Below are 17,851 nucleotides of genomic sequence, written 5' to 3' on the forward strand. Positions count from 1 at the left end.
CTTCTCCTCGCCCTGCCTCGCCCTGGAGCCGCCGTTTGGTTTTGCTTCTTCAGCCAGGCTTAAAGGGGAATACCAAAACCAGGCTTGCCTGCCTTCTTAAACGGAATCCTTAGAGCCAGAGGATATCCCTTTAAGAGATATCTCCACTGAGGAGATCTCCCGGAAAGGATTCTGGCACCAGCTCAATTGCAACAGATTCAGTGCCATGTCATGTGAGCTGTAGTTTTACAAAGTCCCTAGCCTTCCCTGCAGAAGAGAGCCAGTACCATGCCAAACTACAACTCCCAGTTTTCTGTCAAATTGTTTTGGATTTCAACTCCTACAATTCCTAACTCCAGACATGGGCAAAGTTTGCCCTTGCCTGGTATAGAAGCATTCTATTCTTCTCCAGACATGCCAACAGTATTAAGTGATAAAATCTTGGGCATTTTTTCCTTTGATGCTAAAAGTTCATAGGTTGTTCAGCAACAGCCTACTGGCTGGGTTGCTATGAGTTTTCCGGGCTCTATGGCCATGTGCCAGAAGCATTCTCTCCTGACGTTTCACCCACATCTGTGGCAGACATACTCAGAGGTTTTGACGTCTGTGCGAAGCTAGGCAAGTGGGGTTTATATCTGTGGAAGGTCCAGGGTGGGAGAAAGAACTCTTGTCTGTGGGAGGCAAGTGTGAATGTTGCAATTGGTCACTTTGATTAGCATTGAATAGCCTTGCAGCTTCAAAGCCTGGCTGCTTCCTACCTGGGGGAATCCTTTGTTGGGAGGTATTAGCTGGCCCTGATTGTTTCCTGTCTGGAATTCCCATTTTCTGGGTGTTGTTCTTTTACTGTCCTGATTTTAGCTTTTCTGTAGCTAAAAATGCATATAAAATTGATTCTATAGGGAGGATAAATGATTGGATTTCAACTCCTACAGCTTAGCTTTCTCTGCCAATAATGGTACCATACCAAACTAAAGCTCCCAAGATTCTGTAGCAGTGAGCCATCTTGGATATTGTAAGGGATTTATTATTATTATTATTATTATTATTATTGACACAACGATGTTGTATGACACAGCAAACAAGATAGACATGCTGGATTTCGTTTCACAAAACCACAAGTCGAACACTTCCCAAGTGTCTAGGACTGTGTGATGTATTTTCGGATGATGCGTGCAGATCCCAGCAGGGTGGCCTTTTGCAGTTGGCAGATCGTAATTTTGTCAATGTCTATTGTTTCCAAATGCCGGCTGAGATCTTTTGGCACGGCACCCAATGTGCCCATCACCACCAGGACCACCTGCACTGGTTTCTGCCAGAGTCTTTGAAGTTCAATCTTGAGGTCCTGATAGCGGCTGAGTTTTTCCTGTTGTTTTTCATCAATGCGACTGTCACCTGGGATGGCGACATCAATTATCCAAACCTTGTTCTTTTCCACAACTGTGATATCTGGTGTGTTGTGTTCCAGAACTTTGTCAGTCTGGATTCGGAAGTCCCACAGTATCTTTGCGTGTTCATTTTCCACAACCTTTGCTGGTTTGTGATCCCACCAGTTCTTTGCTGCTGGGAGGTGGTGCTTGAGGCATAAGTTCCAATGGATCATTTGGGCCACACAGTTGTGTCTCTGTTTGTAGTCTGTCTGTGCAATTTTCTTACAGCAGCTGAGGAGATGATCGATGGTTTCGTCAGCTTCCTTGCACAGTCTGCATTTTGGGTCATCAGCTGATTTTTCAATCTTGGCCTTGATTGCATTTGTTCTGATGGCTTGCTCCTGGGCTGCAAGGATCAGGCCTTCTGTCTCCTTCTTCAGGGTCCCATTTGTGAGCCAGAGCCAGGTCTTCTCCTTGTCAGCTTTTCCTTCAATTTTGTCAAGGAACTTTCCATGCAATGTTTTGTTGTGCCAGCTGTCAGCTCTAGTTTGTAGTGTGGCTTTCTTGTACTGGTTTTTTGTCTGCTGTGCTTTGAGGTGTTTCTGATTTTTGACTTCAATCAAAGCAGGTTCTTCACTTTGCTTGACATATTCTGCCAGGGCATGTTCTTCTTCTTTGACTGCTTGTTTGACTTGCAAGAGTCCTCTGCCCCCTGATCTTCTAGGCAGATATAGCCGGTCAACATCACTGCGAGGGTGCAGTGAGTGATGAATGGTCATGAGTTTTCTTGTTTTTCTGTCCAAATTGTCCAGTTCCACCTGTGTCCAGTTTATAATGCCAGCAGTATATCTTATGACAGGTATGGCCCAGGTGTTTATGGCCTTGATGGTGTTGCCTCCATTGAGCTTGCTTTTGAGAATTTTTCTGACCCTTTGTGTGTATTCTTTACTGACCACAGTCTTCACATGTTCATGCTTGATGTTGTCCAGCTGTAATATGCCCAGATATTTATAGGCCTCTGGCTGGTGACACCTTATTGTTTGGCCATTGGGCATATTGATGCCCTCACTTTCAATTATTTTTCCCTTCTTCAATGCCACTGTCGAACATTTGTCCAAACCAAACTCCATGTTGATATCAGTGCTAAAAATTCGGACAGTGTTAGTCAGAGACTGGATTTCAGTTTTCGTTTTTCCATACAGCTTTAGGTCATCCATGTACAACAAATGTGAAATTTTGTGAGAATTCTTAGATGTTTGGTAGCCGAGATTTGTTTTTTGTAAGATTGTTGACAGAGGGATCATGGCAATAATGAAAAGCAGAGGGGACAATGAGTCTCCCTGGAAAATTCCTCTCCTGATGTTGACAAGTCCATAGCTTTCATTTCCAACAAACAGTTCAGTTTTCCAGTGCTCCATCATGTTTTCAATGAAGGTGCCAACGTTTTTACTAATCCCGATGGCGTCCAGGCACTTGATGATCCAGCTGTGTGGGAGTGAGTCAAAGGCCTTTTTGTAGTCAATCCACGTCATGTGAAGATTAGCTTTTCGGCTCTTACAGTTCTCCAGAATCATTTTGTCAATCAATAACTGGTCTTTTGTGCCCCTGCTTTTCCGTATTATTATTATTATTATTATTATTATTATTATTATTATTATTATTATTATTAGACCTTGCTCCCAGGAAGGTGCCTTCGCTGTGGCTCCCAACTTATCTATCTACCTTTCCACATATTCTCCACATTGTGTGTATGTGTATGTATATTATATATACATGAGCCCCGATGGCGAAGTGTGTTAAAGCACTGAGCTGCTGAACTTGCAGACCGAAAGGTCCCAGGTTCAAATCCCGGGAGCAGAGTGAGTGCCCACTGTTAGCTCCAGCTTCTGCCAACCTAGCAGCTTGAAAACATGCCAATGTGAGTAGATCAATAGGTACCGCTCTGGCGGGAAGGTAATGGCACTCCATGTAGTCATGCCGGCTACATGACCTTGGAGGTGTCTATGGACAACACTGGCTCTTGGGCTTAGAAATGGAGATGAGCACCAACCCCCAGAGTCAGACATGACTGAACTTAACGTCAAGGAATACCTTTACTTTTACCTATACACACACACACACACACACATGCAGGGACTATATATATATATATATATATATATATATATATATATATACACACACACACACACACACACACACACACAGTATATATCACACACACACCAATTTAACAAAGTTTCAGCCACAAAAACAAAGTTTCTGAAGTAGAACAATGACTTTCACAGTAAAGACAACCCAATTTAACAGGAAATAAGACTTTCAAACCAGGAACAGATTTCTGCAATTATTAAAAAATGGTTTATTATAAAAGCTATGAAAATTCGCCAAAAATCAGAGGATAAGGGAAACGTTCCAAATTTTGGTGAGCTATCAGTGTTAAATGTGTTCTACCACTGTACCAAGTTTGAAGAAGATCACTCAAAAAATGAGGGCGGGAGAGTCCTGTAAAATCTCCCCTCGTGCTGTTTTTTTTTGGCCACTGCGCATGCGCGTCCGCCATTAACGAATTACTTTTGAAACTAACGAATTTTCATTAATTTTGAATTTTTGGGGGGGCAAAATTCGGAAATGACATCAGAAACGAAACGCTGGCGCCCCCTACTTTTGAAACGAGTTTAGAATCAATTTTTTCATGGATCGCTGTGATGACTCATGGGCCATGTAGTCCCGTTCCTAGTACTATTGTGGCAGATGAAGAGGAAAACTTGGGTTTCCCACCGTTTCAGCCAGAATTGGAGCCCTTGCACCTGCAAGATGTTTGCCCACAAGAAGTCAGCCAAACAAGCCTTGAGCAGAAATCTCCCCCGTTTTCTCGCTGGGATTATTATAATCGAGATAGAGGCGCTAAGGAGGCGATTCGCAGAAGCGCCAGGATTGCTGCCAGACAATTAGCTGATTAAGCCTGTTTCCCTTGGGAAATTTTAAGGAGTCATGCATCTGGACACAGTATGGGTTTCGTTTCTTGTTTCCCAGGGAAAGTGTTCCTTGGCGGGAAAACAAGATCCTATATAGGTGTTTACCCGCAAAGAAATCCTTGCGGAGTCAATTCGTCACCTTGTGGAGTGAGATTGTGTGTGGACTACGCTACTCCAGTCCCTTGCCTCCAGGACCAAGTTCCAAGCCTTGTTTCACGGACCTCGTTCTTGCATCCAGCTTTCCTTGTTTCCACGGACCTCGCCACGGACCTTGTCCTTGTTTCTTGCCTCTTGTTGCCACGTATCAAGCCTTGTTGCCAAGAATCTAGTTTGCTTCCAGCCTTGTTGACAAGCTCCATTGGATTAAAGGACCCTGTCATTTCCCCACACTTTGCTTGGCAAAGTGTGTGTTTCGGTTATTGGATTATAACTTTGACCTCTAATATCACATATTGGACATTGTTTTCTTGGACTATATTTGACCTTTCCTGAAAGGTCTACTTCTGAACTATATTCTTCACTTGTTTTTATTGACTTTATATATTCCTTTAATAAAGATATTAGATAGATTCTGGTCTCTGCGCATGGTTATTGGTGCTCTGCAGCCTGGGTCCTGACAATTGCTCAAGCCTGATAGATAGATAGATAGATACAGATAGATAGATGATAGAGAAAAGGTTTGCCAAAATCAACCAAACGTTGAAGAAGGATACCAGAAATAAGGCAGCAATAACAAGTGTCCATGCCCACGTCTCCCAGTAGTAGAGCCATGAGGCTCAACCATAACAACAAGTGTTACTTAAAATGTCTGGTGGAGGTTGGCTACAAAATGTGTCCCTTGCTTTTTACATTTTGCATTAGAATATGTATTTTAAAGTCTGCCTCAATACTCCTGTGAAGTTGTATGTGCTTTTCTTTTAATGTCATTGTGTATATGCGTTTCTCCTGTTTGCTTGCCAATTTCCCAAACATATACATTTTAGCAAGTAACTCTGCCAAAGAGATGCTGTTTTTTGTATGTTGTCTTCCAGTCCAAAAACTCAGCAAAGGACAAATGCCAAAAGATAACTATTTTCTAATTCACACATTTACTGATGAAATTAGAAGTCGTTGAGTTTGTATTAAAAGCAAAAATGCAACAAACTCCTGCCCTATGTCTATCACTGTATGGTCTGTTCTTCCAGAGCAATTAAGGTAAGTAAAGGTAAAGGTTTCCCCTGACGTTAAGTCCAGTCGTGTCTGACTCTGGGGGTTGGTGCTCATCTCCATTTCTAAGCCGAAGAGCCGGCGTTGTCCTTAGACATCTCCAAGGTCATGTGGCCATAGGCATGACTGCATGGAGCGCCGTTACCTTCCCGCTGAAGCTGTACCTATTGATCTACTCACACTGGCATGTTTTCGAACTGCTAGGTTGGCAGGAGAGAGCAATTAAACTATGTAGCAAAACTGGAAAATGTTTCTGTTCCTGGTTTGAAGGTGTTATTTCCTGTTTAATTTGTCATCCTTATTTGAAAGTAATTGTTACACTCCAGAAATTTTGTTTTTGTGGTTGCCACAAACAATGTTGAATTGTGTTGCCGAAGAGAATCAATGAGTTGCTATGAGTTTTTTGAGCTGTATGGCCAGACCTCACAACTTCTGAGGATGCCTGCCATAGATGTGGGCAAAACGTCAGAAGAGGATGCTTCTGGAACATGCCCATACAGCCCTAGAATCATAGAATCATAGAATCATAGAATAGTAAAGTTGGAAGAGACCACATGGGCCATCTAGTCCAACCCCCTGCTAAGAAGCAGGAAATCTCATTCAAAGCACCCCCGACAGATGGCCATCCAGCCTCTGCTTAAAAGCCTCCAAGGAAGGAGCCTCCACCACAGCCCCGGGGAGAGAGTTCCATTGTCGAACAGCCCTTCTCACAGTGAGGAAGTTCTTCCTGATGTTCAGGTGGAATCTCCTTTCCTGTATTTTGAAGCCATTGTTCCGTGTCCTAGTCTGCAGGGCAGCAGAAAACAAGCTTGCTCCCTCTTCCCTATGACTTCCCTTCACATATTTGTACATGGCTATCATGTCTCCTCTCAGCCTTCTCTTCTGCAGGCTAAACATGCCCAGCTCTTTAAGCCGCTCCTCATAGGGCTTGTTCTCCAGACCCTTAATCATTTTAGTCGCCCTCCTCTGGACGCTTTCCAGCTTGTCAACATCTCCCTTCAACTGTGGTGCCCAAAATTGGACACAGTATTCCAGGTGTGGTCTGACCAAGGCAGAATAGAAGGGGAGCATAACTTCCCTGGATCTAGACGCTATTCCCCTATTGATGCAGGCCAGAATCCCATTGGCTTTTTTAGCAGCCGCATCACATTGTTGGCTCATGTTTAACTTGTTGTCCACAAGGACTCCAAGGTCTTTTTCGCACACACTGCTGTCAAGCCAGGCGTCCCCCATTCTGTATCTTTGATTTCCATTTTTTCTGCCGAAGTGAAGTATCTTGCATTTGTCCCCGTTGAACTTCATTTTGTTAGTTTTGGCCCATCTCTCTAGTCTGTCAAGATCGTTTTGAATTCTGCTCCTGTCTTCTGGAGTGTTAGCTATCCCTCCCAGTTTTGTGTCATCTGCAAACTTGATGATCGTGCCTTCTAACCCTTCGTCTAAGTCGTTAATAAAGATGTTGAACAGAACCGGGCCCAGGACGGAGCCCTGCGGCACTCCACTTGTCACTTCTTTCCATGATGAAGACGACGCATTGGTGAGCACCCTTTGGGTTCGTTCGCTTAGCCAATTACAGATCCACCTAACCGTAGTTTTGTCTAGCCCACATTTTACTAGTTTGTTTGCCAGAAGGTCGTGGGGGACTTTGTCGAAGGCCTTACTGAAATCCAGGTACACTACATCCACAGCATTCCCTGTATCGACCCAACTCGTAACTCTATCGAAAAAAGAGATCAGATTAGTCTGGCATGACTTGTTTTTGGTAAATCCGTGTTGACTATTAGCAATGACCGCATTTGTTTCTAAGTGTTCGCAGACCACTTCCTTAATGATCTTTTCCAGAATTTTCCCTGGTATTGATGTGAGGCTGACCGGACGGTAATTGTTTGGGTCGTTCTTTTTTCCCTTCTTGAAGATAGGGACCACATTCGCCCTCCTCCAATCTGCTGGGACTTCTCCCGTTCTCCAAGAACTCTCGAAGATAATTGCCAGTGGTTCTGAAATAACTTCTGCTAGTTCCTTCAGTACTCTTGGGTGTAGCTGATCTGGCCCTGGGGACTTGAATTCGTTTAGAGAGGCCAAGTGTTCCTGGACAACTTGTTTCCCTATTTGGGGTTGTATTTCCCCCAATCCTTCGTCCATTCCGTGTTGCTGAGGTTGAAGATGGCTTTCTTTTTGTGAGAAGACCGAGGCAAAGAAGGCATTAAGTAGTTCTGCCTTTTCCCTGTCCCCTGTCGCCATCACCCCATCTTCTCCCTGTAAACTCACATCAAACCAATGTTGAATTGGTTGAGAGTCTATGAGATATTCATTGATAATGGGCTGCAAGATAGAGCAGAGTTTTTGCAGTTTAATAAACCTTTTCCATACCTCACACCCTCTGAGGATGCCTGCCATAGATGTGGGTGAAACATCAGGAGATAATACTTCTGGAACATGGCCACACAGCCCAAAAGACATACAACAACCCTTTTCCATGTGTTTATGATAGAACCAATTAGGAAATGACATATTTAACCCAGGAAGAAAAATCGTGTTACATAGTGTTATAGATACAAGGCCAGTCCTGGTTTCAGGCAATGAGGAGAAGACATCCATGCTCACCTTTGATGACCACCGATGCTGTGGTCTGATGGTCACCTGAGTCACAAGTGTAGTCCCCGGAGTCCTCAGGTTGTGCATCATGAATGAGAAGCTCAACTGTGGAGCCCTTTTGCTTCATCTCATACTTGGTGCTCTGCCGCAGCTTGATGGATCCTTTGCTCCACTTCACAGGGACATCGGGTTTAGACAGGACAGCCCGGAGGGTAGCGGTGGAGCCTTCTTCGATCTCCTGGTTTTCAAGATGAGCTTCAAAAAGGGCTGGGAGGGCTGAGGACACAAGAGGAGAAGTCAGAGAGAAATGTACACTAAGAAAATGCCTTCACGTTTTATGACTCAAGGTGGATCTACACTACGCATGGGCAAACTTCGGCCCTCCAGGTGTTTTGGACTTCAACTCCCACAATTCCTAACAGCCGGTAGGCTGTTAGGAATTGTGGGAGTTGAAGTCCAAAACACCTGGAGGGCCGAAGTTTGCCTATGCCTGATCTACACTGTAGAATGAATGCAGTTTGACATCACTTTGGCAAACTACAACTCCTATGATTCTGTAGCATTGTGCCATGACAATTAGGAAAAATAGAAGAAAACCATACCAATGTTGCACTCCAACACTGGAACACTCTTTCACCCAACACCACACCAGAGTCCATTAATCCAATTAAAATGTTTATTAAGGAAAGTATATAAAAAGGAAAAAAGGGCAAATCCAAAGGGTCAGTAAAATTAAAAAATCCAATTCTCAAAAGAAGCCAAAGTTCAATAGCAAAAATCCAAAAATGCCAGGGAACACAAGGAATCAAAAACTACAGAATTAATCCAAAGATATATCCATGAACATGAAAGCAGGAACTGCCTTAAGGTAAATTCTCCAAAGAAATACAGGCATTAACAGGAACATGAAACAGGAATCTTGACAATACATGAACCAAGAACTTGAAATCATAAACAGGAGACCGATCCCCTTTAAGCAACGTTGTCACCTCTGAAAGGCCTGAAAGCAAGCCATTTAATTTAAGCCTTCCAAGTCATCATGCCTCACACATCTAGATCTCTGGGCCTTATCTCAGAGCCTCTAGTTTTTCACACCCTGTGTTCTCAAGTCTAATCTATTCTCCCTTGAAAACTCCTCATCTTCCCAAGACCAATTCTCAAGGAAATCAGTATTTTTATTTTCCCCTGTTGCCTGAAAATGAGCTGAAGAATCCGAAACATCAACCTCGTCTGCCCACAATTCACTCCTATCACTCACAGATACTTCACTTTGAAACCCATCTTCTCCGGCCGACTCATCCTCTGAACATTCAGAAAAATCCTCTCATGCTTGCCAGACTAGAACTATATTCAATCAAGGAAGCCATGTTTCTAGACCTAGAAAATCTCAGAAGGGCAATTGAGAGCCAGGGCATTGTTCATTCATAGGATTGCTAAACACCAACTTGATGTCAAATAACAACAAAGCAAAATAAAATGAGTCCTTCTCCTTTGGAGAAAAAAAAAAGCATTGTCTACTAGGACTGTATTTGCCTCACCTTCAACAGTTATGGTTGCTGTGGTCTTCTGGTTTCCGATATCACAGACGTATTTGCCAGAGTCTTCTGGTTTAACATTGTAAATCTTTAAAGTATGAATTGTTCCTTCCTGCTTGAGGTCATACTTAGAGCTTGGGGAAATCACTTGGGAACCCTTCTTCCATGTCACTGAGACATCAGGCTGGGAGACTTCACATTTCAGAGTGGCCGTGCTATCCTCTTGCAGCTCTTTGTTCGTCAGCTGCTCTTTAAATACAGGAAGCGCAGCTGAAAATATAATGAATTTAGTACTTTAAAGAACTGTAAGGAGATAAAGCTAACTTTGCATCATCCCATTATAGGTAGTCAAGTCTAGACCAAAGGCTAACATTGTGCCAATGTGATGAATGTTTCTTAACTTGCATTACAAGCATGACTCCCCGGATCTGCAAGAGATATATTTCTGGACCTTCCATAGATGCACGACACTATAGATAACAGTGAACTCTATTATTTTCAATGGGGCAAATGATGGATGCACCAAGAAGAAGGTGTTGCTTGTTCAAGACGACATTCTAGACCAGGCATGGGCCAACTTTGGTGGGAGTTGAAGTCCAAAACACCTGGAGGCCCAAAGTTTGCTCATAGCTGTTCTAAAATATTGTCAGAAACTTCACCTTGCGTTTAACATCATTGACTCTCCTTCATGATCATTAGGTTGTCAGGGAGTTAATTAGCTCCGAACCACCCTGATTTATTGGTGAGCCAATCCATCCTCCGGCAGACTGCTTAAGCATCCGGCTAAGCAGCACCAACAAACTACACCACAGTCGTAATTCAGCTGATCACAGCGGTTCCAAGGCTTTATTATATACAAACTATATACAATTACAAAGTCCATCACTCATAGGACCCATGCTTCCCTAGCAAAGGCAAAGCATGTCCTCTCTCTTTGCCGATCGTCTGCAAAGCTCTTCTTCAGGCAACTCCCACATTCCATAGCAGAACGACGAATGTCCTGTCCGCACTTCTGAGACCAGAAGGCTTGACCTATTGGCTAGGCAGGCTATCATTCAACCTGGCCTGCCATTAACCCATGTGCTGCTGGAAAGCATGCTGGAATACACAGTTGCAAAACTCCAACAACAAAACACTTGATTCAACATTTCACCTTTACACCAAAATACACCAACATAGGTGAGTTCTCATTTTGCCACGCGCTGAAAATAAGATCAAAAATATCCTTGTGCTCTTCACTTCTCAGCTATTCTGGTTCACCTTTGACCATAAGTCAAGATATATTGTATAAGTGGACCTTAGGAATTTCAGGATATGTTTCTAAATGTATATGCAATACGGGGATCTGTTCCTGGACTTACCATGGAAACAGAACACTGTTGATAATGGTGAACCCTACTGAAACGAATCTCTGTATAATGTTCTGACATTAGGACCTTTCATAGAAGCAGTGAACAAGCAGAGTTGACCCATTCGGCAGTCTCGATAGAAAGAAACCACCAGCCAGTCCTTACCTTTCACCGTGAGCTGGGCAGTGGAGGTGTATGGTCCAACCCGGAAAGTGACAGTGCCGGAATCTTGTTGGGTGACCTTCTTCAGCCTCAGCGTATGGATCCTGCCTTTCTCAACTGAGATCTCGTTCATTTCATTGCTCTGGAGAGAGGCCTCCTGAAGCTTCCACTCCACGTCCCTCGCGTTGTCGTGAGAGACCTTGCACTCAAAGGCCACATCTTCGTCCTCAAACACCTCAACGTTCTTCAGGCCTTTGGTGATGGTGATGTCCAACTCTGCAAGGGGCACAGCATCCATCAGAAACAAGGCAAAAGTGGGGGAGCAAAGGTCTCACAACACCACACATTTTGGGTTTGACGGTGGAAATTATTTCAATTGTCTCTTCAAATCAATCTTTGAATCAAAAGAACTATACTATGGCTATAGTGATTTGGACATCTCATGGAAGAAAAGGAAAAGGTGGAACAAGATGGTACTGAGTTATGAACTATTTCATGTTGGCAAACAGTTAAGACAAGTTTAGGTTTGTTATGAAAGCAAGCATGGTCAGCCCTCCACATAAGCAAAATTCTGCTTTTATTACCATCACCATCATCATCATCATCACCGTTATTATTACACTATGTAACACAATTTTTGTTCATATTATAAATGTCATTTATGAATTGGTCCTATCATAAAAACATGGAAAAAGTTTATTAAAGTGAAAAAAAATGTTTTTGCATGATATCCTGCAGCACATTTTGCTCTAGTTTTTCAATGAATATCTCATCATCAGGTCTCAACCAATTCAACACAGTTTTGGCAGCCACAAAAACAAAGTTTCTCGAGTATAGCCACTACTTTCAAAGTAATTACCACATAATTAAACAGGAAGAACACTTCCAAACAAGAAACAGAAAACATTCAAATTTTGTTACATAGCATTGTTGTTGTTGTTGTTGTTGTTGTTGTTGTTGTTGTTGTTGTTGTTGTGTTTATTTGCCTGAGGTAACAACTTTCCAGAAATCTCTAGGTCCTCCAGTATAAGTATATGGTTTGTAAAGCACTTTCTGCTGCCATCATATAATATTGGAGAGTACTACTGACTGCTTGATTTTTAGCAATTGGGCAAATCTGTGGGATGTTAATTCGTTTATTTTATGCAAATTAATCATTTCATTGAAATTCCTGGAACTAGAAGCATTTGGAATTTGAGATTTTTTTCTTTATATTTTTAAAAACTATATTTGTGGATATGTATTTACTGAGGTTTATTAAAGATGGGAGGACCCAGGTCTAAATATGAAATTAATTGATGTTTCATGCACACCTTTAACATGCAACCTGAAGATAATCTTATACCATATTTTAAATAATATTGTCTATTTTTTCTGTGTCAGGAGTGACTTGAGAAACTGCAAGTCACTTCTGGTGTAAATATTGTCTATGAAACAAGGTTTGTGTACATTAAACAATCAGAAAGCAAAGGTGTCACTATCTCAGCCATTCAGATGGATTTCTGAGTATTTTGGATTTCAGAATTTTGGATAAAAGATGCTCAAGCTGTATCAATTTGCCATGATCCAAACAAAGCATAACTTGATTTAATTAACCAATCAAATTGCAATTTCCTCTTGAGTTCTGCATTCTGGGTTCAGAAGAAGGGAGCACCCACATTGCAGAATGAATGCAGCTTGACACCATTGAAATTTCTACGATAATGACAACAAATAGTGCCTCTTACCCTTCACGGTTAATGTTGCCGAGGTGGTCTGGTCTCCTGTAATGCAAGAATACTCTCCACGGTCTTTGGGCTCCACGTCACAAATAAGCAGCTCACATCTGGTCCCTTCTTGCCTCATTTCGTATTTGTGGCCAGGATGAAGGGCCACGCCGTCTTTCTTCCACTCTACCGGGGCCTTTAGGACGGTTAAGTCGCATCGGAACTTGGCTGTGCCTCCTTCTTCTGCTTTTTCGTTCTTCAGCGGTTGCTTGAATTCAGGCTTCAGGGCTGCAAAATCAACAACAGTCAATGAAGGCACAATATAGGCACCTGTGCAAGAAGAGGAACCGACAAACCCTTCTGGAAAGGTAAAACACCGGAGGTTTCATGCTGCAAAATAAATAGTTATTTGATGATCCAAAAGGACAAAACCCAGTACTGGTAACAATGCATGACCATAATGGTTACAATTTTATACAAAGAAGGAAATTTTGTCATTAATCCTACAGCAAAAGAGATCCATAGATTTCCTTGACATGTCCATAGGGAGATCATGGTTTTCTTCCTTTCCACCACCTTAAAAAGATAACCAGGACCTCTTAAAATATGTTTTTAAGTATTTAAACAGTGTATTTCATTCACTCCTGTGGATTGCAAGTTACCATAAGCCATGTGAGAAAGATGAAGCTATATTTGTTGGTAATGGTGAAGGACCTGGTTGGCTTTTCCCCTTTGTTATTTGTTGTTTTGTTCTCAGATTTTGGCTCACCTATAACTTTAATGAATGGATAGCCTATTCTCAGTTCTGAAATAAACCAATTTCATGGTTATGTTTTTCATTTTACATGGCTTTTTGCACAAAATTATGTTCACCAGTCAGTATCCTTCAGAAAGATGTTAGTGTGCATTTTCTCGGATTTTGGCATTCAAACTATCACCACAAAATGCACAAAATATTTGTATCCTAAAAACAAACATAAATGTCATTTACTTAATTCATTTACTTAATTGATAATTGTCATTTAATTGATTCATGTGCTGCCTCGTCCCAGAAGGTGACCCCAAGTTAGCTTCTAAGGACAGTAAATGAATTAAATAGCCTTGCTAAATGATTGATGCAACTGAGCATATATGTATATGTCTCCAGATTTAATCACATAACATACACTTCCCCAACAAACTATGAATTGGCTCTATCTTACTAATAGTATTACTATTTCCTTATTGCATAGACTCGACTCGTGATATCCACGTTAGCTGCTTGATCAATGTAACATCCCAGTAATGCTGTGAATATTTGATGAAACTACAGAGCAATTACACTATGTAATAAAATTAGAAAAGGTTTCTGTTCCTGGTTTGAATGTGTTATTTCCTGTTTAATGGTGCAGTATTTACTTTGAAAGTACAGTAGTTGTTACACTCCCGAAACTTTGTGGCTGCCACAAACTCTGTTGAGACTCTACAGAATTGTTCATTGAAACACTGTAGCAAAATGTGCTGCAGAATGTCCCTCCTGCAAAGGCAAAGTTTTTGCAGTTTAATAAACTTTTTCCATGCTTTTATAATAGAACCAATTAAAAGGTAAAGGGAAAGGTTTCCCCTGACGTTAAGTCCAGTCAAGACCAACTCTGGGGGTTGGTGCTCATCTCCATTTCTAAGCCAAAGAGCTGGTGTTGTCCGTAGACACCTCCAAGGTTTTATTTCGTGTCACCTCCAAGGTGATCTACTCACATTGGCATGTTTTCGAACTGCTAAGTTGGCAGAAGCTGGAGCTAACAGCGGGCGCTCACTCCGCTCCCCGGGTTTGAACCTGGGACCTTTATAACCTGGGACATTTATAACCCAGGAAAAAAAATGTGTTACATAGTGTACCCAGATGTTCACAGGTCCTACCATTAGACATTGGGGCAACCAACTAAGTGCCCAAAAATGAAGTGTTGTGTATGTATGTGTCATGTATACCATAGAAAATGAATCAGACATCAATCTTTCCTACCACCAGCCTCAACATCTGTATTCCTTATTTATATGCCCAGAATTCTACTCTCAATGTATCAATGAAGCGGCTCATTTTCACATGCTTTACCATGAACGGTTAGAACGGCGGTGGTTTTCTTCTCTCCACAAACACAGCTGTAACGCCCAGCATCCTGAATGTCTAATTCACGGATCGTCAATTCTACACTGTTGCCTTCTTGTCTCATATGGTATTTGCTGCTTTCTTCTATCTTTTTTTCCTCCTTCCTCCACTCCACCGGAGCATCCTTGGTGAGTTCACAGTGCAGCGTGGCCGATCCGTTTTCCGTGGCTTCCTTGTCCTTCAGGTCCGTTTTGAACTGTGGTGGGAGGGCTGCAGAACACAAAAGATATGGATAAAGGCCCAGCCTCCACAAGTGGGTGGCTCAACAGGAGGAGGGAAACCAGTGGGTGGGAGGAGAACCGAAACTGGGGTGGCGAATTTGGTCCAGCAGCTGAGGATGGTTAATGGAAATAATGGCCTCCATTGACTTCAGCAGCCACTGGCACAATTTCAAAAACAGATAGCACTATGAATAATGACTCTCCGAAAATATCCTCGCAACAGTCATAGACATGGATGTTCGCTACAGTTGCACAATGGAACAGGAAGACAGACAACACAGGACAAGTGGGAATGTTGCTACAATGTTGCACAATGGAATTGTAGAGTCCACGTTCCATGTCATCTGCACATAATGTTAGAGTCAATGGCTAGTCTCCATAGGGTCCAATATATGCCTTGACGATGTTCACGTTTACATCAGAGAGACTTCCAGCTCAACAAATTGATCCAGTTGCTTCATGAAATACTTGTCTCTGAGTCTCAGGGCTTCCTGTCCCTTTTTCCACTCCACCAAGTCATCTACCTATGTCAGCTTACACTATAATTTACCATTTTACCTTCTATGACTTATGGACCATGAACATCTTCTTTGAAAGACAAGCAAGGGTGACAAGTATGACAACAGATCCAAAGGCAGAGTTACAAATGGGAGGAAGGATGAAATGGGAAAGCATCTCTTTCATTAGCTGTTTTTAACTATAGTGACTTCATAACAAGGTGTATCTTCAGACATATTAGCCAGGATGAAGACTCAATGCTATGAAGAAGGACCAGGAATCACAGAAAAGGAGATGATGAGGGAGGACAAGCAAGTGAGACGAGTGAAGGATTTGTAGGATGAGATGAGATTTGGCATCCACACAGGAATTAGTGTCCAGTAATGAAAAATGATAGGGTGATATGCATTTCCAGGTTGCAGGTTGGAGCCACTCTTCTTGAGTATCTCCATGAGCATGCTAGGGACACAGACACACATAGACAATATCCACTTGGTTAGGACTTCCATACTGTTACAAACCACCACACTTCAATTTGGTGGAGGACACATGGACAAACAAGGCACACATTGTAGTTGGAGCACACTTGTCACAACATTGACCATGACCACTACTGACAGAGAGGAGAACAACATCTATCGAGAGTTTGCAACGTAATCATTCACAACATGTTGTTTACCATTGACTCTCAAAGAAGCTGTGGTTTGTTCATCTCCACATGTACAGGTGTAGCTTCCAGTATCCTGAAGATTGAGTTGGTGGATCACCAGCTCAACACTGGTGCCATCTTGTTTCATGACGTATTTTTCACCTGCTTGGAGCACTTGATGCTCCTTCTTCCATTGTACTAGTGCAACCCGAGTCAACTCACAACAGAGTGTGGCTACACCACCTTCTGTGGCATCCATGTTCTTCAGGTTGCATTTGAAGCGTGCTGGCAAAGCTGGGGATCAGAAAACATCGTGTTTCTTTTAATGACATGGGACAGCTTGGAGAAGGTATTTTGGACCACACAACACAAGATGAACACAAACATGATAAAATAAAATGCATAACATTTGGAAAGGTAGAAAGTTAACATGTCTTGCAATGTGTCTGGCTTTCTGTCCTTGTAATTTGTATCACAAGTACCAGAAATAATGGGAATTTCCACAAGGTAGAGAATGTTATCTTGGGGAAAACCACTGAACTTTCTTAGGAAGATGTAATTTTGGTCTTGCTTGTGTGAGAGATCTATGGATGGCCTCTGCCCAGGAGGAGCAATATCACACGAAAACACACACACAAAGCAACTCCAATTGACGAACATCGATAAATAGGAAATATGTGCAACTACAGAAAATGCATAGTGGACGGAATAGTAAGCCATGTTCCTTTACCATGAACTGTCAAGAAAGATGTTGTCTTCTCATCTCCACAGAGGCAAGTGTATTCAGCAGCATCTTCCAATTTCATATCCTGGATCACCAGCTTAACAAAGCTGCCCTCCTGCCTCATTTGGTATTTCTCGCTTTTCCTGAGCAAATGCGGCCCCTTCATCCACTCTACTGGAGCGGCCTTAGTCAATTTGCAGCTCAGGATAGCAACTCCACTTTCCATCACTTCCTCACTCTTTAGATGTTCTTCAAAACTGGCCGGCAGAACTGAGGAATGCAACATATGGAGATCGTTAAGGCACAAACACACAACACAGATGACCTCTTCCTGCAGTTGATATGATACAGCAGCTGAGGACCCATTTTGAGGTCACCAAACAAGGCCGGTCCATTGGTTAGATGCTTAACCAGATTTTCTTTTCAAAGATCTCCTGATCTAAAATGTGCTTTAGTTGCACCTGGAAGATGTGTTTGGAACAGGCATGCTAAAAGCCGAGCAACATTAATAATATGGTTTTCATCGGATACTGGGTATGGGCATTGTTGGTGTTGTTGTATGCCTTCTTGTCATTTCAACTTATAGTGATCTTATCATAGTCTTTTCTTGGCAAAATTTGTTGAGGAGAGCTTTGCCATTGCCATTTTCTGAGGCTGAGAGAGGAAATAATATTTAGGGGCAGAGCACGCTCCCATGTAATGTAAAGGGCCAATTAATTTAAAAATCTTCAAAACATGTAAA

At 42.3% G+C, this 17,851-nt stretch overlaps 1 protein-coding gene across 12 annotated transcripts in view; it reads right to left on the reverse strand.

The window, feature by feature from the left end:
• obscn (obscurin, cytoskeletal calmodulin and titin-interacting RhoGEF) overlaps nucleotides 1-17,851 on the reverse strand; it is a 212,538-nt gene that overhangs the window by 92,429 nt on the left and 102,258 nt on the right. For 8 of the 12 annotated variants that reach the window (XM_062957387.1, XM_062957386.1, XM_062957383.1 and 5 more), the window contains 7 exons: nucleotides 17,116-17,379; nucleotides 16,416-16,679; nucleotides 14,964-15,227; nucleotides 12,896-13,162; nucleotides 11,172-11,444; nucleotides 9,661-9,927; nucleotides 8,132-8,398 (listed from right to left, as the gene is read on the reverse strand). In XM_062957387.1, the coding sequence (XP_062813457.1) occupies nucleotides 8,132-8,398; nucleotides 9,661-9,927; nucleotides 11,172-11,444; nucleotides 12,896-13,162; nucleotides 14,964-15,227; nucleotides 16,416-16,679; nucleotides 17,116-17,379 (1,866 nt within the window). The remainder of the gene's footprint in view (nucleotides 1-8,131; nucleotides 8,399-9,660; nucleotides 9,928-11,171; nucleotides 11,445-12,895; nucleotides 13,163-14,963; nucleotides 15,228-16,415; nucleotides 16,680-17,115; nucleotides 17,380-17,851) is intronic. The other 4 variants (XM_062957384.1, XM_062957382.1, XM_062957385.1 and 1 more) reach the window with 2 other exon arrangements.

The sequence above is a fragment of the Anolis carolinensis genome, chromosome 6, assembly GCF_035594765.1.
Source record: "Anolis carolinensis isolate JA03-04 chromosome 6, rAnoCar3.1.pri, whole genome shotgun sequence".
Lineage (NCBI taxonomy): Eukaryota > Metazoa > Chordata > Lepidosauria > Squamata > Dactyloidae > Anolis > Anolis carolinensis.